This window comes from Acartia tonsa, chromosome 2 (genome assembly GCF_053477335.1).
Source record: "Acartia tonsa isolate MP-2025a chromosome 2, ASM5347733v1, whole genome shotgun sequence".
In the NCBI taxonomy this organism is placed as follows: domain Eukaryota; kingdom Metazoa; phylum Arthropoda; class Copepoda; order Calanoida; family Acartiidae; genus Acartia; species Acartia tonsa.
Window position 1 is genome coordinate 11,430,756 of NC_137261.1, and position 26,883 is coordinate 11,457,638.

General features: G+C 35.6%; 1 protein-coding gene across 1 annotated transcript in view; it reads left to right on the plus strand.

Annotated features, from left to right (window-relative positions):
- LOC145312396 (death-associated protein kinase 1-like) overlaps positions 1 to 26,883 on the plus strand; it is a 463,414-nt gene that overhangs the window by 363,816 nt on the left and 72,715 nt on the right. The window contains exons 11-14 of the mRNA XM_080151633.1: positions 11,754 to 11,869; positions 12,153 to 12,189; positions 17,162 to 17,279; positions 26,639 to 26,791. Of these exons, the coding sequence (XP_080007759.1) occupies positions 11,754 to 11,869; positions 12,153 to 12,189; positions 17,162 to 17,279; positions 26,639 to 26,791 (424 nt within the window). The remainder of the gene's footprint in view (positions 1 to 11,753; positions 11,870 to 12,152; positions 12,190 to 17,161; positions 17,280 to 26,638; positions 26,792 to 26,883) is intronic.

The window sequence follows — 26,883 nt, forward strand, 5'->3', positions numbered from 1 at the left end:
GACACTCAACTTAATGAACCAACAAATCAAAATTCAATAAAAGACCCAACAATTGCTTAGTTAATGAATTAAAAAAACATTTTCATAAATTTTTGAGGACTAGTGAAATAAACAGCCCAATGTCCACTCCCTCCGTGGCTATTTTCCATACTACAATTAAGATGATATATGTCAATTTGACAAAAATAAATCCATCACTCGTCTGGTCTAATTTGGTATTGAGACATGATTTCAAGTAACTTCTGTTTCTAGTACAAATATGGTATGGGTATTGAAGTCTAGTGTGTACTTCTAAACAGCAAAGAAATATTTTTAATTACTTGCCTCAGTATTTTATATTTCAAAGGCTTAAAGTTTGTAAAGCTTGGAAATATAGGAAAAAGACTATCTTGTTTTTCATTTGTCTATAGGTTTCAGAGGAGGGAAAAATGCCTATGCATATAAACAGGTGCATTTAAACTTACAATACACTGCACTGTATCAAAGCAGCCGTCTCCCCATGGATAGAGGGGACATTTAATTACACTAGTCCCCAAACTTTTATAATAACGTTTTCTTATTAGTTTGCCCAACAACTTTAGGGACTTGAATTTTTTATTGGTTGGTTCATAAAGTTGGAACCCACTGATTGTAATCTAAAGAAGGGATTATTTTGTGTAAAATCATTGGGGATGTACATCAATTTATCAGCAATTTTCTTATACCTTTAGATCCGTGCGCCTCCACTTTCAAGTTCTAAAATAAAAAAAATGGTTAAATTGTATAAATACCTTATATATATATATATATAATATATAAAGTCTGGTAAAGTTACTAAAATGGAAATGACATGAGAGTGAGTTAATGTATCACTGAATCACGATTCTCTCTACCAAGAGATCACATTTATGCAGGGATCTTAAGGGATAAGACATTGGCGATAAGTTAAAATACATATACAATGATTAAAAAACAAACCACTTCTGTAGTTTGGACACTATTAGTACCAACCAATAAAAATTTAATAAAAGTACTTAAAGTTTATGGGCAACAAAAAAAATAATATGTTTTTACAACTTTTGGTACCAGTGATATTTACAGCCAAATTATCCGTGCCTCCCTGTATTTAATATGATATTGTATTCAATACCTACTTACCCTGTGTTATTATTGAATCAACAAAAGACTAAGGTCATATTACTTAGTAAAAAATTATATTAGATAAACATGTAGTCAGCACTGCTTATGGATATAATTGTTCTTGTATCATTTCAACAAAGAAAGAGGCTGCGCCCTGCACATCTAGTTGTCAGAAAAAGCCCTCAACTTTATTTACTCCTCCCTTCCCCTTCTACTGGATGAACCACCGACCAATAAGTGATGACCATGTAAGCAACTTAATTGTCTAAGTCTTCGCTTGTCATAATATCCACGAATATTCTATTTCCATTTATTGCAGTAGCGATTGCTATTCATGGCAAGGTTTCATTACATTACAGCAAGAATATGGTTAACTTACGGGGGTAATTTGTTTCAAGGGGCGATTTTTCTTGGGATGTGTCGGTAACTTCACCAAAGATAGTTATAAAGCTTACCATAATCACTATAATAAGCTTTACTGTAAAGTAGAACTATATCGTTTCAGCAGATAGACATTAAGACATCGTGTTACTTTTATGTAAGGATAAAAGCTCATCATAATTGATTAGAATTATTTTGGAAAATTACTGTTAATGTGTTCAATAAAAAAATTTGGATCATGGAAAGAAAACGAAGTCATTCCTAATTAGGACAGAAGTCACTGGAAATTGGTCTAAGGAAGGCTACTTATGTCCTTCATCTAACAAAATCTAACTTAAGGGAGGTGACTTATGTCCTTTGTCTGACAAATTCTTACATTAGGAAGGCTGCTTATGTCCTTCATCTTGGAAAACTTAGCTTTTCTGTCCTTCACATAGCAAAACCTCACAAAACATAGCATTTCTGTCCTTTACATAGCAAATTCTTGCAAAACATAGCAAATTCTTGCAAAACATAGCAAATTCTTGGAAAACTTAGCTTCTCTGTCCTTCACATAGCAAATTCTTGCAAAACAAAGCAAATTCTTGCAAAACATAGCAAATTCTTGCAAAACATAGCAAATTCTTGCAAAACATAGCAAATTCTTGCAAAACATAGCAAATTCTTGCAAAACATAGCAAATTCTTGCAAAACATAGCAAATTCTTGCAAAACTTAGCTTTTCTGTCCTTCACATAGCAAATTCTTGCAAATTCTTGCAAAACATAGCAAATTCTTGGAAAACTTAGCTTTTTTGTCCTTCACATAGCAAATTCTTGCAAAACATAGCAAATTCTTGGAAAACTTAGCTTTTCTGTCCTTCACATAGCAAATTCTTGCAAAACATAGCCAATTCTTGCAAAACATAGCAAATTCTTGCAAAACATAGCAAATTCTTGCAAAACATAGCAAATTCTTGAAAAACATAGCAAATTCTTGCAAAACTTAGCTTTTCTGTCCTTCACATAGCAAATTCTTGCAAAACATAGCAAATTCTGGCAAAACATAGCAAATTCTTGCAAAACATAGCAAATTCTTGGAAAACTTAGGTTTTCTGTCCTTCACATAGCAAATTCTTGCAAAACATAGCAAATTCTTGGAAAACTTAGCTTTTCTGTCCTTCACATAGCAAATTCTTGCAAAACATTGCAAATTCTTGGAAAACTTAGCTTTTCTGTCCTTCACTAGCAAATTCTTGGAAAACTTAGCTTTTCTGTCCTTCACATAATAAAACTTTGCAAAACATAGCTTTTTGGTCCTTCACATAGCAAAATCTTGCAAAATAAAGCATTTTGTTTTTTTAATTTATGAGATCTTAAGCTACAGACAGAAAAACTTTACTTTTTTGTTTTAAACACACCAGGATATGAGAACACAGAAATGGAGTAACAATGTTGTTTGCAAAGTACAGTTGAATCTTTCATTCTGCCGTTGTACTATTGTGTTGTGTGTATTATGTCATGACAGCTTGGAGTGGCCAGGTGGAAATAATGAGAGCCAAAATTATCAACAAAAAAATATGTAATAAGTCTCAAAAATCTTCAAGAGTATCTACATTTCAAAATTTTCAGTTGATAATTTTGGCTCTCATTATTTCCACCTGGCCACTCCAAGCTGTCATTACCTAATACACACAAAACTCATAGTACAAGGGCAGAATGAAAGATTCAACTGTACTTTAGAAGGGCAGAAAGAGAGAGAAAGATTCAACTGTATTAGGGCAGAAGGATAAAAATTAATAAATGTGGATTCTCTACAAATATGTCTTTTGAAGTTTTTTTAGGCTTATTAATTATTTTTAAATCTAACTTTTCTATCCTTTAATTTTAATTAATGTGTGTAAAGTACATTCAAATCATTCTGCCCTATTACAGTTGAATCTTTCTATCTTTCTGCCCTTCTATACTGTCATATAATACATAGGTGGACAAAAAAAATAATGTAAGAAAAAAATTACGAATAAATATGTAATAGGTCTAAAAAAACTTCAAGTGACCATATTTTTGGAGAGTATCTATACATTTAAAAATTTTTAGTTGATAATTTTGGCTCTCATTATTTCCACCTGGCCACTCCAAGCTGTCATTACATAATACACACAACACAATAGTACAAAGCAGAATGAAAGATTCAACTGTACTTTGCAAACAACATTGTTACTCCAATTCTGTGTTCTCATATCCTGGTATGTTTAAAACAAAAGGAGTAAAGTTTTTCTGTCTGTAGCTTAAGATCTCATAAATTAAAAAAACAAAATGCTTTATTTTGCAAGATTTTGCTATGTGAAGGACCAAAAAGCTATGTTTTGCAATGTTTTGCTATGTGAAGGACAGAAAAGCTAAGTTTTCCAAGAATTTGCTATGTGAAGGACAGAAAAGCTAAGTTTTCCAAGAATTTGCTATGTTTTGCAAGAATTTGCTATGTGAAGGACAGAAAAGCTAAGTTTTCCAAGAATTTGCAATGTTTTGCAAGAATTTGCTATGTGAAGGACAGAAAAGCTAAGTTTTCCAAGAATTTGCTATGTTTTGCAAGAATTTGCTATGTGAAGGACAGAAAAGCTAAGTTTTGCAAGAATTTGCTATGTTTTGCAAGAATTTGCTATGTAAAGGACAGAAAAGCTAAGTTTTCCAAGAATTTGCTATGTTTTGCAAGAATTTGCTATGTTTTGCAAGAATTTGCAATGTTTTGCAAGAATTTGCTATGTGAAGGACAGAAAAGCTAAGTTTTCCAAGAATTTGCTATTTTTTGCAAGAATTTGCTATGTGAAGGACAGAAAAGCTAAGTTTTCCAAGAATTTGCTATGTTTTGCAAGAATTTGCTGTGTGAAGAACAGATAAACTATTTTATGCAAGATTTTGCTATGTGAAGGACCAAAAAGCTAGGTTTTGTGTGGTGACGGGAGGCTACTTATGTCCTTCATCTTGCAATATCTTTGTTAAGGGAGACAAGTTATGCCCTTCATCTAACAAATTCTCACATAAGGGAAGCTACTTATGTCCTTCCTAGGAAGGTGACTTCTGTCCTAATTAAGGAATGACTTTGTTTTCTTTCCATGATCCAAAAATTTTATTTTACCTTTTTTTCTAGCTTTATTTTTTTATTATAAGTTTATATAATAGAATATTGATGTTTTATAGAGACACTTCAAAAAAAGATTTTCGTGACCAAATTAGAGATTATTTTGACCCTTATTTTCAATTTTATTCATCACATTCATGCTTAGTAATTGGATACTCTTGCATTTTGGATTGCAATATATCCTAATATATAAAGTAGTAAGGTTTTTTCTCTGCAGATTTATAACTACTGAGCCGATTGAGTTTTACATTTTATGGAAGCCTCTAAGGGTCCCAGGATGGTTTTAGGCGATCTAGGTTACATATTTAAGTTTGTTTTTGGATATTTTCCTGTTTTCCTTAATCCGTAGAAAACAGAGCTCCTAGATACTATCGCTATCTTTTTTTTCAATTAAAAAAGATGCATTGCAGAATGTAAATAATTTTTTTCAGACAATCCGAAAATCATTATGCTTAAACTGGACATTCGCACTATCATAGACGTCCAAGCTTTTTGTTTGGGGGGGGGGGGTAAAAAATTTTAAGGGGGGGGGGGTAAAATGGCGCGCGGGGGTAAAATTTGCTTGGGTGGGTAATTACTCCCTGAAATCTGTTGGCAGGGGTAAATTTAGTTTACCTCCCCCCCCCAAAATTTAACCCCGGGGTAAATTTTTTTATTAGAGATTTTTTATTTTGGGGGGGTATTTACCCCCCCAAAATTGTTTGGGGTGGGGTAAATACCCCCTCCTAAATGGTTGGGGTTGCCTACGGCACCCCCAGGGTAGGGGTAAATTTTAAATGGGGGGAGTAATCGCCCAATTACCCCCCCCCCCCCCCTTGGACGTCTATGGCACTATCTGTACAACTGTTACAAGAATTATTATGCCAAATGTGAAATCAATTGTACAATTCTAAACTGCCTAAATGAACAAAAAGATATACCTCCGTAACAGATGTACTGACAGACGGACTGACCTATCATAACGTGGAAAAGCTTCGCTTGTAAAAAGTGCGGAAAAATTGCAGTTTGTTTATTAGAATGTTTGATTAAAAGTTTGCTTGTTGAATTAGGTTTAAGGATGCACCATGCATGCAAAATAAGTTTTTAATACATATTTCTAGCACCTGCGGAAATATGTTTACAATACGATGCGAGAAATAACTATTCCAGTAATACATTAAAACTGATTGATATCTGATAGATTGGAACTAGTTTTCAGCACTTTTGGAAAGCTATGTAGAGCATCGTATTACAATTTTCAACAAATATTTTTAAAAATCATAAAATTAATACCGGTTTTTTTATACGGGCCTTCAGCTCCTCGGGTCTAACAATACTGGTTTTAATTCTATAATTTATAATTTTTATATCCGCGGAAAGCTGTCTACAATACGATGCGATAAATAACTATCAAAGTTTTCTTAAATAGATAAATGAATAACAAATATACAAACTATCTATCTACCACATTTTCCCAAATCGTGTGCTTAATTTTAAAAATTAAAAATTGCATTTAAAAAATGTAATTTAAAGTTCGTGCACATAGGTGTACAATGTACTGTAATGACAGTTTATAAAACAAGAACAATAATAATGCTCATACAATCAATGTTCATTTGTATAGGTTGCTTAAGAAGTGTTTTTCTTAGATCTAGTGTATTTTATCCCAGGGATCTTAAGGGATAAGACAGTGACCGATAAATAAATGTACATCCCCAATGATGATACAGAAAATTACCTGTACATTACAAAGTTGTTAAAACTTTTGGACACTCGCCTTGAAGAACCAACCAATAATATTTCAAAGGTTTATCCAAAGTGTCAGAGAATATAATATCTTAAGAAAAAAAAGATTGGATTATAAATTGATGAATAAAATTACCCCTAACTCTAAATCAAAACCATTGGTGGAAAAGTTTGAATTCTGCTTGTTTGTATAACCCAATCTAGTTTTTATAACAGTGCTATGATTTTTTAAAAGTAAATTAATAAAATATCGTGTTTATGAAACTTTCTCAATCGATGAAGGACCTTTTTTGAAGTCACTATACGATTCTGTAGTGTGGGTGTTTAATTCAATTTTAATGTTACTTGACTTGACAAGCATAGTAATACTAAATTTTTAACATCTTTAGTTTGGCAAAGTATATAAATTACATAAATTTTGGCATTATTCTAATAATAAATTAAAAGATTAAAAGTCAATTATCGAGTAGCTATGCATCTAAAAATTAATTTGCAAGGTTGTAACTTGAAAAAAGAACTGTAATTACAAATTTTTATATCTATCTATCTCCCTTCCAATCTCAGTATATCTATCTATTAGTCAGGGTCTTTGTTTGTGCTCTTTGCCTACTTAGATGATTTTTTTTATATTTATTACAAAGACAGCTAAAACTTAATCTTTGTAAAGGAATTCGTCAGGCGGTTAACGAGAAAATTGTTGTCGCGCTTATAAATTGCAAACTGCATAATTGCAATTACAACCCTAACTAAGAGAAAAATGTAAATTGCCTAAATTGCACAGCCACGCCCCTAGCTCTGGGAAGGGATAGAAAATCAGAAAATAACTCATATTCAATAGGATAAATTAATATTTAAATATTGCTTAAATTAATTTATTTAATCTAATCTCAAAAGTTTAGAGTTGTATATTCAAGATAACAAAAAAGATATATTAAGTTTCACAATTGGGGTATAGTCCTTTTCGTGGCAACGCCTCTTTCAAAGGGGCGCTTCGTCGTATTTTCACAGAAGCTTTTCTCATATTTCTAGCCCCAGTGGGGCCAATTGCCTAACGCTGCGGGCAATCACTTAACCTAACCTAAAATAACCTATAAAAAGGTACTGTTAAAATACGACGAATCGCCCCCATAAGAGACGTTTCCACGAAAGAGACTATACCCCACATTCTTTTTTTTATGAATAATCATCCTTATCCTTACTTTCTATATACTATCATGTTATCTTATAATCTATATTTGAGTAAAAATTAATTTATGATATACTCAATTAACTATTTTTTTCTAATTAAAATTAAGAAAGGAATACGTTAGATTTAAGCTATATTTTCAGGCCTATAACTTTAAGTTTACCAACTATAGAATGCATATATTTTTTCTCAACCAACAGCTTTAGAAATTTGTTTTTGCTGTGCCAATGATAGGCAAAAATATGAGTTATGAATCCAGGTCTGGGCAGCCTTGCGTTTGGAGATTTAAAATATTTTTTTTCAAAAGAGGGATTTATAAATTTTAGGTCAGGTACAGACTTCCAGATATTTTTAAAATTGTAAAAGGTTGATTTCCCTGAGGCTTACAGGCGGCTGACGCGCGGCTGCCAAGCCCTGATATGATTAGATGTAATTATCACTGAAAATAGAACACTTTCAGATGTCTTTTTTAGCCATGACACTTTAGGTTTTTTCTATATCGGAAGTTTTCTAAAGAAGTTGTATCAACTTTTTTTTTTATAGCTAGCCGGTTCTTTTAGTAAGTAGTAGATGTAAAATTTTTCATAGAATTCAAATATGCAATCGGTTTTTTTGTAGACCTCTTATTTTTTAAGTAATTTAAGTTTTTTAAAAAAATAATTAAGTCGGTTTTAAGGTACTAAAACGCAACAAAATAAAAGAAGAAAATGGTCAGTAAGAACAAAAATAGTAAGATCTTTAATTTGACACCTTACTTTTAAAATTCTGTTGAGTAATTATTGAAAAAATCTATTTTTTTAACCTCGGTATAATAAAAACTTTAGACCTAAATATTTTCTCAAACAGACATAAAAAACATGGGTTCATATATACCATTAGAATCAGAAAAATATTACGAATCCATTGTAAGCAAAATTGAAAAAAATTAAAAAATTAAAAAATTACAGAAATGGCCAATTATTTTTTTTGTTCAGACAACACTATTGTTTTCCCTTTTTTACCCCCTCTTTACCCCCTCTTTACCCCCTTCCCATTTTTATACTCAATTGAAGAATTAAGACGTTGCCTGTACAACATAATATGATATTTTCATATAATTCCTTTTATTGTAGTTTATATACTATATTGTAAACTTTTTTTTTCAATTTTGCTTACAATGGATTTGTAATATTTTTCTGATTCTAATGGTATATATGAACCCATATTTTTTTATTTGTGAAATAATAAAATTAAGTTCAAAGTTTTTATTCTCGTGGGTTTAAAAAAATCGATTTTTTCAATAATTACCTGACAGAATTGAAAAAGTAAGGTGTCAAATTAAAGATCTTACTATTTTTGTTCATAATGACCATTTTCTTTCTTTTTTTGTTGCATTTTAGTACCTTAAAATCGACTTAATTTTTTTTTTTTTTAAACTTAAATTACTTAAAAAATAAGAGGTCTACAAAAAAACCGATTGCATATCTGAATTCTATGAAAAATTTTACATCTACTACTTACTAAAAGAACCGGCTAGCTATAAAAAAAATAGTTGATACACCTTCTTTGATATAAATAAAACTCCTCAAAAGTGGAAACAAACTGTAATATATTTAAACAAAAATATACTTAAAAGCACTTAAAATAAAATTATCTTTTTTTTGTCTATATCAGTAAAAGGAACAAATATTCTTAAAGATCATTTTAATCAATAAAATATTAATTAAGTGTGTTATATAAAAACTAAAAGAAACAACATCGAGAAAAACAATCATTATATGGTTTGACTTTTGGTCAGGTTAGGTTAGGTTATATTGAGTATAGGCTAACCTTAAAAAGGGTTAGAAAAAGAAATATACCTCCACCTTTATTTAAATTTTTAAAAACTAGGTGCTACACCCCTAGAGGCATTTAAGTGCACTTAAGGTTGGGGGGGGGGGGGGAAGTCAACCCTACAGCACTTTCAATTTAGTTTAAAAAAAAACACACAGACTACCAGACACACAGAAATCTTGATACTTATTGATAAAGATAAGTTGATAGAGTTTCTGTGCTCGCTAGGCACTTTTAGAGTAAACAATTTTATATCTATTGCTATTAAGCATTAAGTTTTGCCTACTAGTTGTCCTTGTCCCTGGTCCAGAATGGTTGCCTAGGTCTATTCATAATAATAACTATTGAGCTTTAAGCAGCTTCTATATTTTAAACAGGGGTGCCGCATTTTTTTTTCTAGATTTCCTGTAATTTCAAAACGTTTTGAATCTAACTTCTTGGCTTCGGACAGCTTGCCTTTTAGCATGTTAGAGTTGTCCTATTGATTTTATATTTTACATGCATGATGATTTGCAAAGATTTAGTTGCAATGATAAATGTTAATCTTGTTGTTTGCTAGCTCATTGTTTTAAGTATAAAGAAGCAGACATACAAAATTTAAGGTTTTTATAAAAAAAAACTGACACCCTTGTCTTTTTTTGCTCGTATCAAACCCTTTTGGTGTAGGCCATGATTTGGGGGTATCTGAGCATTTTATTGCCTCTAATTTACACAAAATGATTTATGTTACGAGTTGAATACAAAATATTCAACAAAGCTGCCTTTTTTCTTAACTCATTAAAATATGTTCAAAGCCATTAAAATGCCTTATAATTTATATGGGTGCCCTTAGAATATTACAAATATTGATGTTAATGTAATGAAGAAATGGGTTTGATGTTTATCTTTTTATAGGCTCGCAAACGGCAGGAACTCGGGTCACAAATCATAATATTTAAGACAAAATTACCCCACAATTCTCTAACCGCCAAACCGATATGGTTCTCCTTTACATTTTAGCTTCTCATGTGTCCTGGAAAAGTTTTTAACAATTTCAGGGTGTGCACCACCACCCTCTAATAGGAAATCATCCCCCAAAAAATGTTCCCCTCCTTAAAACTGATTTTACTTTTTCTTCTTAAGACTTAAATTTAAAGTAGGGGGAGGGGGGGGGGCGACTTTCCTAAAAATGTCTATAGATTCATCTAGTGGTGTAGCCGCTAGTATCTAATATAATGAAAAAAAACTGTATTTTACTTCAATTTTAGGTTTCTTTAATTTAAAGTTTCATGCTTCGCTGTCTTTAGAAGTCATTGAAGGAAAATTAGTTTTTCTTCAGTTAAAAAACAAAGATTTTCCACGATTATGCATAAACATATTTTGTTACCGGATAAACATATCCTAAGCGTATAGATCTTATAAGATAGGCAATTTACCTTCAACTGAATGTGGAGCACAAATATAAAAAAAAGTTTTTTTTATATTTTAGGTTACTAATTACTTGGATGTTACACCAGATTTTCATTTACTTTAATAAAATGGTACACACAGTGGGCTAAAATAACGATACCCTCTTCCCTCCCCTCGCACTGGATGATGAAATTACCAATAAATTAAGTTCATGTTAGCAACCTTAATTGACTACAAGTTATCCTCTGTGATAATATCCAATTATATTCTATATCATTATGTAGCTTATCACAGGGGCTTTACACACGCTTTTCAAAGTAAGGAAAAGAAAACAAAAGGGGGGGGATGTCCACAGGTCGCTTCGAGTGGGTTATACCGAATTTTATTTATTACTATATACAATATACAATTCTAAGCATTAAACCTTCAATTCTAACTATTATTTTTCTTTTTATTTATCTTAACTATAAAACATGCTCTTTAATGGCAAAGCTATGGTGTTATTTAGGATTTACAACATAATTTCCACTGTGAAGATCCCTGTGAAAAATACTGATCTGAGATTAACTATCAAAGATAAAAATCTAAATTTTCATGTTATATTTCCATTAACCATTTAGCTTTTTTCATTTCTATATCATATTTAAAATAAATCTAAAGAGTGAAAGGTTTCGTGATTTTTTGAACGCCCTGTTGAAAATACTTTTACTAAGTTCTAATGACATTTCAATGAAAATGTAATAAATAAAAAAATGCAAAATATTGTTATACCTATTTCAACATAGGGTAACCTACCCAAGTAAATAGTTAGACACAGTGATCTTGTGGGACAAATCAATAATCGATAAATTGATTTTACCACATTTTTTGGATAAAAAATATTGATTAGAAAGTTTAACCATTACAATAATACTAGTTTTTAAATAAACAAATGAAGATACTTATTAAAAAAAAACTTTGGGTACCCGTATTAATGACAGTCCCTCAATCTTCAATAATACTTTTTTAATTATTTAATTATTTAGGTTATCTGGAGCATCGCCATTTCTTGGAGAGACCCAACAGGAGACATTCGCCAACATTGTTGCAGTAGATTATTGCTTCGATGAAGAATTTTTTGTCAACACTTCTGATCTGGCTAAGGAATTTTAATAATTTTCATCACATGTTATATCTTTATCTGTTAAGCTTAAATTTTGCTAAGGAAAGCAGCAATAAAAAAGGATCCAGGTATACTCCCGGAGCTGTACCTGGAGCCACATTTTTTTGCTGGAATTATTGTGGAGCCACATAAATAAATGTAGGCTTTACATTGCTTGTTCTAATATTTTCTAAATCATGTTCTCTAGGAAAGCTAAAGATTTTAAAATCTAAAAGATGAGACAGAATTATGAAAATATAAATGAAAATTATTGAAATGTTGCAGGACTTTATCCGTAAGCTGTTTCACAAAGAACAGAGGTAAGACTTTTCTATAATATTAAATCTTTTTTATTAGAAGTAAAGCTACTCAATAAATAGATGTATTCTACCTAAAGTGTGTCAGTACATAAGTATAAAATCAATTGCATGGAGATTATATTGTTTTTTTTCTAATATTGATGTTCTGAAAACGTATCGATGATCACCAATAAACATCTATTATGTAACTTACTATGACCGCCCGTCCTTTCATTAAACCATTTCAGCTCTATTTTCATAAAATCTTATCGTTTTCTTATAACCTAAATCATTTTACCTTAAATTGCTTAATAAATAGTTGATATGATTTTTACGTGATTTTTTATGGAATAAATTAAGGTTTTTACATTTTACAACCGTGGGGTGTTCACACTTTAATGCAAAAATAGGGGGAAAGAATTGATCACAATAGTAGTTAAGATAAAAGTGGGACAAGACAGTTATATTTTTTTTTGTGTTATCCGCTAAACAAATTTTTCCCTCTTCGAAAATAAATTTGTCTCTATTTTGTAACGTTTTTTTCCGCACTTTTGTAAAAACATTATCTAAGCATAAAATAAAGGGGTAATTTAATTAAATTCAGCAGCATAAACTTTAAACCAAAATGCTACTTTCAATAGGGTTATCAAAATATCTCAATCAAATATTATAGTTTAGTTTTTAAGAGTCTACTTTTTAACAATATTTTGCTATTTCAACTCACTTTTATATTTATACCTACTACCTATTATTTCTATTTTTGATTAAATCTTCAGACTTATATCTATGGATGTAGTCATAAGTAAATTAGCTAAAAAAAATATAGAATAGTTAAAAAAAACAATTTAAACACAACACCATCTGTTTGATGTTATAATTTTAATGGTGAAATGACATTGAAATAAAGTGGCTATAACTAACATATTATCAACATTGTTAGAACTAATGTCTCAAAATATAAAACATAATACTTCTTGAAACCTGTATCAACCATATGACGGTGTTAGTATATTGAGATTATGTTGATAGAATTGCATACTTGTTTAAAGAAATGTTTTGACAGGTTAAGATTTAAGTAAAGTTTCAAGTGCCTTTACTCTGCTAGACCTACACCAGATTATTTCTTATCAAAGATCTCTGGTAGGAGTAATTACCATAATAATGGTGTGCATGGAATTCCGCACATTTATACCATTTTCTAAGATTGGAACTTCATTGGTACCCAAAGTTTTAAAATAACTTTATCTTATACGTTGGCTTAAACAAAATTGGGTATATTTTTAACACCATTGGAAAGGTATATAAATTTATTGACCGTTGTCTTATCCCTACAGATCCCTGATTGCAACAGCTCAACATACTGACAAAAAAATTTGCCCCACTAATCGCTTAGTGGGGCAAAATTGTTTACGTGAAAAATCCTCCAAAATCAAATAAAAAATCTACAAAAATTAAATGAAAGCTTATGTTAATAACACTTCTATGATTTTTTAAAATTTTGTAGATTTTTAATGTGATTTTGGTGGATTTTTCACGAAAACAATTTTTCCCCACTAAGCGATTATTGGGGCAAATTTTTTTTTAAGAATACACCTCTGTTCCTTTCCTTCCTTGTCAAGAACCCTCTCTTTTTTACTTATTTACCTATTTTTTTGAGAAAATGAAACACTGCGCAGATGAGATAATATACGGAAGTAAACACACACTCGTAATAATATATAGACATAAGAATAGATAGATATCAATTACCAACAAAATATGGACAGTTTCTTTTTACCCTTTATTTAGCATTTTTAATAGCGTAGCAACTCTAATAGTTAGTTTGGTTGTCAGTCTATTTATATCACTGGTAAGCTTTCTTTGGATTGCTAAACATAGTGTTTTATCTATTTTCTTCTTCGCTCCCTTGTATCTATCTCTCCACCTATCTAATAATTTAATTATCCATCTAGTCATTCAAATAAATCCTTCTTTTCAGTAAATTACTCTCATTCGATCCCAAATACTTATTACTAATGCACATTTTTATGTTGTGCTTGCAAGAATAAAGGCATTCTTGGTTTTTTTTGCTAAAATGTTTTCTTCTGTTTTTTTTCATACAGATATTGTTTAAGTTGTTCCATATCACGAAATAGCTATTTTTTTTAGCGTGGCTACTACACTTTGTCAGAGATCTTGAGGAATAATACATTGGCCGATAAACTGATATTCATCCCCAATGATGATACACAAAGTTACCCATTCTGTAGATTACAATTAGTAGTTGAAATGTTTTGAAACTAAACTTAATGAACCAACCAATACACACCATTAAAAGCCCCTAAAGTTGTTAAGCCATCAAATAAGAAAACGTTATTATTAAACTTTGGGGAGTCTCTTCTGACATTTTGTTCTCTTTTCTTAATGCTTCTTTAAGCTATTATAAAAGTGATGCTTGCAAATTGCTAAAATAACGATTCGCCTCATCCACCTCCTTTTCTAGCTGGATACCCTCCCCTCCTACTGGGAAAACGAACTGACCAATAAATGAGGTTCATATTAGAAGCTAAATTTACTATAAATTATCCCCTGTCAAAAAATCCACGTATATCGATCTTATATACATTTATAAGGCTAAAAGACTTTTCTTCTGAAATTGACTGGAGATGCATTTTGTCAAAAGTGTTCCTAGACTAACTAAGAATTGTGGTCTTGGTGTTTTGAGTGTTTCTTAATTAATGTGGATTTTTTACTAATGTATTATAACAGATTATCTCTCTTTGTTAGTTCAAGCTTTGTTATCCTTATTTCAATGTCTAGTTGTCTAAAGTTTTCAATTAGGACTTATTTTAGTTGTATTTTTTTATATATAATTTAAGCAGACCAAATAAGCAAGCAAAGAGAGACAAAAAGAATAAATATCAGTTTGATGAAAAATGTATCTCCCCTCTTGTCTTCATAAATTGGATTAGATAGCTTTAAATATATTCACACCTTATTGAAATTCATCAAGTAAGATGATGTGTGTATGTGTATTTTTGTCTTCCTAAATGTTTAAAATTTTTGCTTTTCAATAAAGCTTTTTTAATTTGTAAAACTAAAACATCCTTTTTAGGGTTTACCTCCTAATTTATGTAGAAAAATTAGGGAAATTTACAAAATGCATGTTTAGTGCTTTAAAGTTGTTTATACACTCTAACAACAATAATAAAAATTATAACAATATGGAAATCTAAAATGGATTTAATAGGTTCGAAACTGGACCAAAATCACATCCAAGAATTATTAAAATATTTATTTGTTGAAGGGAAGCAACTAATTTTTATTCATATTAAAGACTAAGACTTAAAGGCAAAGGTTTTTGCAATCCAAGGGTTGGTCAACCTATTATATTAGATAGGTATATCTAACATTGATAGTATAACAATCACTTGTTCTAAATTAGGTAGTTTTTCTCAAACATTAAATAATGTTTCCTGTCTCATTTCCTTCTTTTTGTCTTTCACTTTTTTTCAACTTTTTAAAACCACAGCAAAAGTGGTTTAAAAGAGTTAATACATAAAAAACCACGGATCTAAAGTTATAAGACAATAAATGATAAATTGTTGTGCATCCCCAACGATGAATCACAAAATTACCTCTTCTGTAGATTACAATTATTGGTTAAAATGTTGAACTAAACTTAATGAACTAACCAATCAATGTTTTTAAGCTAACGATGAGAAGCCCAATTTCCCCCGCCTTCCTGACTACGTTAATAAACTTTGCTTTGGTTTGTTAAGTTTTTAATCTCAGACAGAATTGAAAAGATCTAACAGAATTGATTTGTAAAAAGAAGAAAGAGTCTAAGAATTCCATTTTAAAAGCTGCTGCCACAGCATCCATCATAGTTTACTATTTTTAGGCAAATGGTTGCTGGAAATTGCAACTCAAATACATCCTTCATTTTTAAACACTGCATGCCTTATTTATCTTTTCCCTTTTTTAACGCCTTGAGTTTCTAGCTTTTGTTCTGAAAATAATTTAGATATCAGAAAACTGCGTTAATCTTATTTATTGTGCTTTTTTAAATAGTTATAGTAGGTGTTTTAAATGTTGTTTATAGTCGTCATTACAATACTTGTGCTGATATCTTGTTTCTTACAACATTTTTTGTCGTGTATCTAGTTTAGCACGGTAATAGATTTGCAATATACGTGGATATTATGATAAGGAAAATTTGGTGTCAATTTAGATTGATAACATGTACATCTTTTGTTGGTCAGTTCGATCATCCAATAGGAGGGAAAGGGGGTGGATGATGAGATCGTTATTTTAGCTAGCTTCAAGTTACGTCATAATAGAGTAATGGTAATCTGGTGTAAGATCCAAGTAATAATAAATCCAGTAGCAAGGTTGGTACCAATCTATAAAGGCCATAACATAATGGGTTATTCCGTCCTCTTGAGGTCAATTATGCCATTGAGTCCATGTCTTTTCTTATTATTATTTAATTCTTTATTTGTCTTACTATTACAAAAAAAGTTTACATCTGAATTATAATAATAAATTAAAACTAATCTAAGATATTCTCTTTAAAAAAAAGTGTCAATTGATTGTAAAGCAGAAGTAAAAAAAAGAGAAAATAAAAAAAGAGTCTATGTCTAGTCGTCCTAGAATACCCATTTTAAAATTCAAATCTATTGTTATTGAGACTAAAAGCTAATTTTGGACACGATCGTTCTTGTCATTATTAAAATTAATCTTCTTTATGTGAAAAAAGATTTTTTGGCTTAATTAATATAATTTGAAAAATGCATATAAGATATAGGAAAACTTGACCTTAATTTAGCTTGCTAATATGACCTCATTTATAGGTCAGTTTGTTCATCCAGTAGGAATGGAGGTAATAAGGTAAAGGAGGTGGATGAAGGGAAACGTTATTTTAGCCAGCTGCGAATATTACTATTAGAGTTCATGAAAATCTGGTACAATATCCAAGTAATAATATATCGATTAACAATTTTTTTTTTAGAAAACGTGGGTCAGTTGCTGAATGTTTGAACCATCCCTGGATTGCGCCAAGAAATGTTGGAGACATACAACTCAGACAATCCAACCAGATCAACATGGACAACTTCAGAAACTTCCAGGTATTTTTGTGTGTGCGCGCAAAGCTATGTGATTGTATGACGTCACATGATCAGTTATGAAGGGATGGATAGTGTGAAATTCTTTCTGTTTAGCTTGTAAATATATTGTGGGAAATTAATTCTTTGGTAATTTCCTTCTAGGGGAATAGTTATTTTTAAAATTAATTAAAATCGTTTGATTATTTCTTACTTTAGGTCAGTATATATTAGGAACTTGGTAGCTACTCACAGATACAGGGCGCTGCCCGGTAGGTTAGGCCTTCCTCCTTATTTTCAATTTATTTGTAAATTAAAGGGGGGTGGCGTTTAGATATTTTGAGGGAAAGCAATAATTTTTTTCAAATTCCTTCTTTCTTGGATGCGCTTAGTTATGTGATTACATGACGTCATAATTAATATGAAACAATGAAAATACTAATTAAAATCTATAAAAAAAACCTAATATGGATTGGAATAAAAATATTAATATGAAAATTATTGTCATCAATTTACAGATTTATATAGACTTGGAAAAAAAACTGTTATTGAGATCTTATTTTCACAAATACGGACAGACACATAGACATCCAACTACTTTAGTTCAGAGAAGTGAGCCTCTGTAACTGACATCAAATAAAAACATTTTTAATTACATTCTTTTAATTAATATCTTTCTGTGACTATAATTTACTGCTTACGTGGTTTAAAACCCTTAATTTTATTTATGTGTGTGTGTGTGTGTGTGTGTGTGTGTGTGTGTATGTGTGAGTGCTTGTGTGCATGTTTATTGCCTTTTACCGTGTCTTATTCCTATATAGTATTTAATAAGTAGGTGCTTCAAATTAATAAACCAAATTAAACTTTTAAATACTATTAAATTATCAGAAAGGCATAAATGTGTTTTAGCTGAATGATAGGATTAATAAAAAAATTATGTAGGTATACCTAATTTTCAAATAATTATATAATCTATCATATAGGTACTTCTATCTTTTAGAAGATTTCGAATTTTTTACCATCAATAATAAAAGCTTATAACCAATATCAATTGATAAAATCAACTGGAAATATTTATATTTTTGTAGTTCCTGTATAACTCGTAAGATGTATTGAGCATGCACAGAGTACATTAATATCATAATTAATTGAGCCAACTATTTTTATTACGAATGGTGCAGCAAATTCCCCGCGCCCCCTCTCCTTTATACCACTCATTTAGCTGTACACGCCCCTTGCTGTTCTAAAGCACTAATTAATAGCTTTTGCCTGATAAAACTGCTAAATTTGTAACGCATTTGATAGCGAAAATTTAATAACGTACATGTTTCTTTTTGTGTGGTGCCTGACACTGCGTTGTAGATGTATGTGGATATGTAAAGAAGTAATGTACTTTGTACACTGAGGCAGTTGTAGTCATACCTATTAATACCTTACAGCTATGCGAATTTTGATAAATCTGCTACATTGCAAGTCTACTATTAATGGCAAATTTAATTGTATATATTGGTGCTTTATAAATAGTTAATTCTATGCTATATTTAAGAAATGGCCTACAGTCAAGCAATATTTAAATATAACAGTGTACTTTTTTCTTATCTACAGTTTAAAGCATTTAAACACTACATTCTCCTTAAATGTAGGGGTTGTGTTGCTTTTTTTCGTTGACAAGCCCCCCTTGGCTTTATTAGGTGGGTGTATTAGGGAATTGTAGACCCATGTCAAGGGGTTGTTTAGGGGTGGACATCTACGGGCTTGTATAAACCACCATAAGTCATAAACACTTGTAGAATAGGATCGCTATTAATAGTAGTTTAAAATATCCTAATTCCAAACTATCTATAATACAAATTAAATATATACTGTTATCTATCTAAAATTACCATTTTTAGAACCCTCCTTTATTACTCAAAAGTGCATCGAATTTGATATTATTGATTTGATTAGAAAACGCCATTGGTTAATTATTGCTATTGTGGTAGCGGCCTCGGTTTAGTGGCCGCTCCCCAAGTTCAAAGGAATATGGCAGTGCGAACAGACGTGGACACGTATAATTATAGAGAAGCTGGGCTTCTCTAGATATCACCAAATAACAAACAGAATTTACTCAGATGTTGCTTTATTCAGAGTCTAAAGGTTACTGATTTATAATACAACAAATAATAAATACACAGATTGGAATAATTAATACTAAATCAAAAGTTCAATATAAATATACATGCATTAATCAAGCACCAGCTCATTACGATACAGCTGGCCTTCAAAGTGTACGTCCTCCCCTTCACAACCCACCCCCTCGGGGCTGTTTACCAGCGCCCCCACCATATCAAGGGTGAAAAACAGTAGGTGGTTCAGCTGGAACGTCAATGGCTTTGTCTTGCCTGGCAGGGTGTAGACTCGGTTCCAGGCCAGGTCTTGGCAAGTTTCTGGGTCAATTTTAGTTGGCCGCATGAGGGTGGGGACCGACGTCACCTTCAGGTGGCCCCAGACGCCACACCTGAATGTCCACTGGGACACTGTGAGCTGGCAGCTATACCCAGTAGTCTCCCGGATCTTGACTTGTTGCAGGATGTGTACTTCATGGCCTAGGGGCACCTCCTGGTGTAGCGGCTCCTGGCTACACATCCGCTCCTTATTGAAGGCTGTAACATGAGTGGGGTTGGCACAGTCCCACCCTATCAAGACGTAGCTGGCGGTGGGCCATACGGCTGCTAGCAGCAGGCCCAACAGGACCATCCACCAGTGGGAGCACCGGCCGGACGGCCACCATCCCCGCGCGCGCATCTGCGGGTTCTCGGCTGCCTGGTTCTCGTCTCTGGTCACAGCGGTGCCTTGGGAAGGGGGCCTGGTTGTCTGTTCCTGGCTAGATATAAATTTCCATTGAGTGTTATCCTTAGACGCCCGGGGCTTCCCTATACCCTCCCCAATGACGGACTGACAGGCAACTGGCACCTGGTGGGGCGTCGGCTCCCCTAGCTTCAAAGTGGCCATTCCCTCTTCAAGTGCATGCCCAGTGGCATGGGGCTCTACTGCGTGTGGCACAGGCTCGCCCTGCTTTACATCCCTCCCCAGCCCTAGGAACTCAGGTGCATGTGGCACAGACGAGTCCTGATACCCACAAATCTCAATTTCCCCAGCTTCTGGTGCAGGGGGCACAGACAAAGCTGGGGGGGCACAAAATGTTTGATACAATACATTTACTAATTCTAAATTATCCTGACTCAGTTGAGGGTGAGGGACAGCTTGACGGCCATGGGGCGGACACTCTCGGCTGGCTGGGGGCTCGAGCTGACTGGGGGTGACGGTTGTCACCCCTTCCTCCGCGGCTGCGGGCTCGTCCCGGGGGTCAGGTCTCTCAGTGGCGGCGACGGTTGTCGCCCCATGCACCTGCATGGGGGTGCTGGGCAGCACCCCTTGTTCCTCACAGGTGGCGGCAACGGTTGTCGCCCCATACATCGGCTTGGGGGTGCTGGGTAGCACCTCTCGTCCTTCCCAGGTGGCGGCGACGGTTGTCACCCCGTACATTGTCTCGGCCGCGCCGGCTAGCGCCTCTCGTCTCTCCCACTCGGCAGCCGCGAGGGTCTCCCCGTACATCGTCCAGGTGGCGCTGGGTAGCGCCTCTCGTCTCTCGTTGGGGGTGACGGGGGTCACCTCCTCCTTCGGGGGGCTCAGCCTGGCAGGTACCATCATGTTGAGACCCAGTGGCAGCGGCCGCAGGACTTCTGGCTCCGCAATGTTGGTTGGCTGCACGTATTCTGGCCCCATTTGGTTTAGGCTGAACCCCAGGCCGACCCGGTTGGGTTCAGCCGCTCCTCCCAGCACGTTGATTCTCGCTGGTATGGTTCCAAACTGCGGCATCCCTTACTGGTGGCCCGCAGCGCTGGGGGCGGCGGCTTGCTGGGGTGCCGCCGGTGGTGCACCTCCCTCCATGTTGGCTACCTGGGAGCTGGACTTGCCCGAGTTAGCGCCCTTGCCTGCTAGACGTCTCCTCCCGGCCACCTGGTCCCAATCGGCCTTGCAATCAGCCGCCGTATGGCCTGCGTAGTGGCAACATTCACACCGGGTAGGCCGGTCACGGCGAGGCTGAGGGCGGTGCTCGTCTAGGCTGACCTCCTGGGGGGTAGGACAATCTCTGACCCGATGGCCTTTCCCATGGCATCGGTAGCAGCGGCCAGGGATCTTGGAAGCGTCGTCCGGTGCGACCTTCCCCATCTGGTGGAGACCCGGAGCCAAGGCGCCAATCTCCATGGGCTCCGAGTCATCATAGTTGGGCAACTGGATGCTGGCCGAGCCTGTAAGACCGTCAGTTGCGTCCACCAGGCACACACCCTCCTTCAGTTGCTTGGTTATCATGGTCACGGTGAACATGGCGCGGCGCGTGTACTCAGGGACCGAGGCGATCTTGTGCCTTATCATGATGCACTTCACGTTGGCGTTGCGGATCCCGCGGTTCAGTTCACTTGGTGGAGATGTAGGCCTGGATGGGCTCCGTCGAGTGCTGCCTATAATCACGGAAGGCCTGTTTCAAGGTCTGTGATTCATAGGCTGGCCGGAACAACATTTCGCACTCGGCCTTGACCTGGTCGTAGGTCAAGGCTTGGCCTGCCTCCCCTAACAGGTGGGAGGCCATCTCCGCTGCCTGCCCCGCCAGGGATAGTAGGAGGGCGTTGCGGCGATTCAGCATGTCATGGGCGGGTACTCTGTAAGCTGCCCATGCCATTTCGAGACGCCGTATATGGGAGTTCCAGGACTGCTTGGGCGGCCCCCTGTACTCCGGCAGGTTACTCAGCATCAGCTTGCGGTACTCGGCTGGAGCCGGCTGGGGATCATCCTGGAGCCATCCCTGGAGCTGATCGCCTCCCGGAACTTGTGGTTGCTCCATTTGGTCAAAAGTTCAGCGTCGAGTCATGAATTTAAGCTAAAACTATTGGTTGCTTACGCTTTCAGTCACTATACCAACAATCACTACCTTGTTGTCACTTGGTTGATAGTTGGGAACACAAATATAGATATGTATACACTATGATAATTTCTTGCTAGTCACTCAGCTTTAAGGTAGGCTGGTAGGTCTAGGAAGTTGTTGAGGGTCTGAACTGCTGTCAGGAACTGATTTGGTTTTCCTTATCACACTGTAGACAGGGGGTGGAGCTTTGCAATTCCTTGGGGTTTATCCTTTGTGTGTTCTAGAGTAGCTCCCCTCCTGGGTGTGTGTGTGTAATACCCCCTTCACAATGCGCCTATGCACCATCAGGGCGCGCGCACACAGGTGAAAACTCTCGCCTATCCCTCAATCTGCTCTCCTATTGGTCCGTTTTCTCCCGTTTGTCCGACTGATTTCGTTGCGTTCCGAGCTTCTCTGCGCAACCCGTGTGATGCGCTCCGCTCTCCTGGTCTCTGTCTCTGCACGGTGGACGGACTTATCTGAGTGTGGGGAGAATGGGGGGAATGCGTGAGGGGACAGGGTAAGGCCGCCCTTCCCCAGAGGGGGAGGGGGGTGCCGCGGGCCTCAGGTGACTGAGTTATGAGAAGTAGGTGGGCTTCTTCTTAATCCTTGGCTTATCAAAATGTCACCTTGGATTATATTCACTTTAATTTATGAGGGACCCTCCCCTTCTGTTGGGGTAGGGGCGGTGTATTTGCCGTGCTGCAGGGTTGTGGCTCCAAGTTTAACAATGCATTGTTATCTCGCACCTGGGTTCTATTTTTGGTTTATCAAAAGTCCCGGCAATTGTTTACCAATCCCTGCCCACAAATCTTTTGTTTGTCCCTCACACCAGGGTGACAATACATAAATCTGATACAATATCTGCTTTCCTCGGTGGGCGGCTGCGCTGTAGCCTCCCGGGATACTTAGGGTTAGCGTAATTTTTTCTCCTACTTATACACTACACTTGTAACTTCGTTCACAGCTCGCGGCTATTTTGCTTGTTTCAGCCAGTCAGCGGCAGGGAATGTCCCGTCCTGCAGCGCTGTGGGTTCGAATCCTGCTCTCCGTCGCAGGTGGTGATGGGCCTATTTCAGCCGTCTACAGTTGCTTGGCCTGTTTCAGCCAGTCCGCGGGCCTGTTTTAGCCCGTCCACATCCAATTCTCCGTTGGATTTCGCGGTTCTCTGTCCGATTTTGCCGCTCTCCGCAGTGTTCCGTCAGGTTTCGCTGCTCTCTGCAGCTCTGATTCCGCCGCTCTCCGCAGTCTTCCGTTAGCTTTCGCTGCTCTCCGCAGCTCTGGAGGCCGCTTGGTCTCCTTCTGCTTGTTTCCTGCCGGCTGGATACTATTACCCAGGCAAGTTACTAAGGTTCTCGCTTCCACAACTGCCGGATACAGGGTTAGACCTTGCTATCCAGGGTGGGTAATTTAGGTTGCTTGTGTCAGTTTTGCCAGTTTACTGCTGGGAGTACCTTAGTCTCAGCTGCGCATCTGCTCTACACTTGTGTTTGCCGTAATCTCACACAGCTGTCACCAAGTTGTGGTAGCGGCCTCGGTTTAGTGGCCGCTCCCCAAGTTCAAAGGATTACGGCAGTGCGAACAGACGTGGACACGTATAATAATAGAGAAGCTGGGCTTATCTAGATATCACCAAATAACAAACAGAATTTACTCAGATGTTGCTTTATTCAGAGTCTAAAGGTTACTGATTTATAATACAACAAATAATAAATACACAGATTGGAATAATTAATACTAAATCAAAAGTTCAATATAAATATACAGGGTGGGGCAAATAAGACCGGACAAACTTTAAACGGCCATAGCGCCAAAACTACTTGACCAATCAGCACTTTTGACCACACTATAAAAAGCTTAGGTAATGACCATTTAGCACAAAAAAATCTTTGGACGAAAATTGACGTGTACAACGAGCTGGCCGCGCATATGCTCAACAAGGAAGATTCCAAATGCGCCGGTGGTTTAATCTTGATTCTCGACTAGGGCCCACTACATCTGACCTCAGCCCATCTGTAGGTGAGGTAGAGTTATGCAACTTGTTGGGGATACTGTTAGATACATAAGTAGGACACTAGAAAAGACTAGAGCTCTCTATCTGAAATGGCTTGGCTGTAGTACTCCAGCAAAGTGGAATGAGGCAGATTTTGAGATGTAAAAACGTCAAAAGCCATGAAAATTCGTGAAAATTTCTTGGTTCTTGACTTCAGGGACCCATATTAAACTTTAAACTCATTTTAGACTATAGGTTGCGCTGACAACCCTAGCTGAAACTTCATGCCAATTCCAAAAAGGTAAAGAACGTCGTTCTAGCTCAACTGTGGTCCAAATAAGAGCCTCTGTGTATAAGGGTAGCTTGAAAGTTGGGCGAATTTGGATCCTGCCGTTACTCACGTTCCTAAGGAAATGTGGCCTCCCAGCAGCCTGATCTTAATTCAATGGACTTTTAGGCCTGGGGTTACTTTGAAGCATGCACCAATAGACGTGCCCATACCAAAAAGACCTCCCTCATTGTCACTATCAAGGAGAACTACGTCAGCTTGGACAGGTACATTTTGACAAGGACCTGCCGGCGGTTGAGGAAGCGGGTAGAGGCGGTGATTAAGGCTGGCGGCGATTTTATTGAATAATCTAATAGTCATATACCTATTTTGCTTGTCAGTTTTTAAAATTCAATAAAATCTTTAAAATTGACGATTTTATGTTCATTTGTTTAGAAGTTAGAATTTGTCCGGTCTTATTTGCCCCACCCTGTACATGCATTAATCAAAATGGACAACAATTATCCCCCATCCCTGGAAAGGGGTGGGGAACCAAACAATGCAGATTAACCATAATGCGGCTGTCAAATCTATAATCAGTTTTAAAGCATGGGGGAGGGGTCAGGTGGACCCATTCCCCCGTTACTCGGGGGAGGGCTCTCAGCCCTCCTCCGAATCGAGGTCAGGGTTGCCATACAGCATGGCCCAGGGTTGCCGAATACCACACTATTATTATTTTTGAACTTGGGATGCTCAATATATACGGACTAGCAGCAGCGCCCCTTGAGGTGGTTGCCCTGTGGTGGTTTTAGGCTATTTTCTGGGAAAGGAGGGGGGTGTGGGGACAAACGTCAACCCCCCAACAAAAAAATCCCTCCCCAATTTTTCTTATGTAGGTACCAAATTTATTTTTAGACAGGTACCCTTTATTTTAAAAAATACCTCTTAGGGCAAAGCTCTAGAAGCTAAGAGCAAAGCCCCTAGAAAGTTATATAAAAACTTGTATTTGTCTCATATGCTTTTTGCCCTTCTTGTGCAGACATTTTAACAATGACAATATACCATGTTAACTAACACAGTAAAATCATTATCTAATAATATATTATTGTTTTGCTTCAAACATACTATTATTAATTATAGAACAAATATATGTGTATAGTAAGTTTAATAGTTTTGGTTGGAATATTTTTATGTCGATTGTCGTCTTACTTAAACAATTGATTTAGGTTAACATATTTATATTTTATTGACCTTTGAATGCAACTCTAAGGATTGCTAGCGGATAAATCCTTAGAACCTACGATAGGGGGAGGGAGAGGACATATAAAGTATCCGATTTTCTTAACCTTTTAACAAGTGGCTACGCCTCTAAACTCTAGTGGCTACACTGCAATGTATAAGAAAACCGCCTGAAACCACCCTAAAATATATAAATACTAGAGTTGGCTCAATATAACTATATCGCTTTTGGCTAGTTTTCTATAAGTACATGTCTATTTATCTATTTCTCAATAAATCAATTTTCCTCCCCCGCCATTACTATATAAAAGAAAGAAGTAAATATTTATTAATTTAAATGATTTTAAAAAGATTTTTTCAATTATATTTTTTTCACATTTCCATCACCAAAGGGTTAATATGATTAAAATTTTTGTTTTAATATTTTAACACAAAGGAAGTGTCGCCACAATCGAATTCTTTTAAAATAGAGTTTTCTTAGATTTACTCTATTATGAACGTATATTTTTTATTTATGAAATAAGGATTAAATACTTCAATGTAATTCAAATATCTACATGAAGTGAAAAACTTAATTCATTCCATAAACAAATAGAATAAAGGTCTTATCGCTTTAGTCAATGAGAGTTTATTATGGATTATTGGAGCACTATGAGTTTTAAACACTTTACCATTGGAAGACTCGAGCTCATTTATAGACGTTTATTTCCTATATAGATCTGTCATGGATCTTGATGCAATAAAGCAGGCCATTTTGTAAATGTTAAAAATTGGAAGATTTCATTAAATAAAAGTAATCGCAAATATACTTAGTAAATGAGCTATTTCCGAGATCCTCTACTTCAATAAAAAAACCTTACTACTTTATTGTTATACTTTGTATTGTAGATACAACTATTTATCTAAAACTTAATCAAACATCTATCTTTTTATCTATTTAGGCACGTCGTAGATGGAAGCATAGTATGAAAGTCGTATTCCTGTGTAACCGTCTGTCCAAGAACAAATTGAAATCGTTGTCTGGTGATGCCCTCAGCGATACGGGAAGGTTGAGCCCTGTGGTCAGCATTGTTCCCGGCAAGGCTACTTCTGAGGTAATATTTAAATTCATTTTAGTGTTCTTTTGAAATATGATATAAAAGACGATCAAAATGTCGTCTTAAATCTAAGAAATAAATTTTTACTG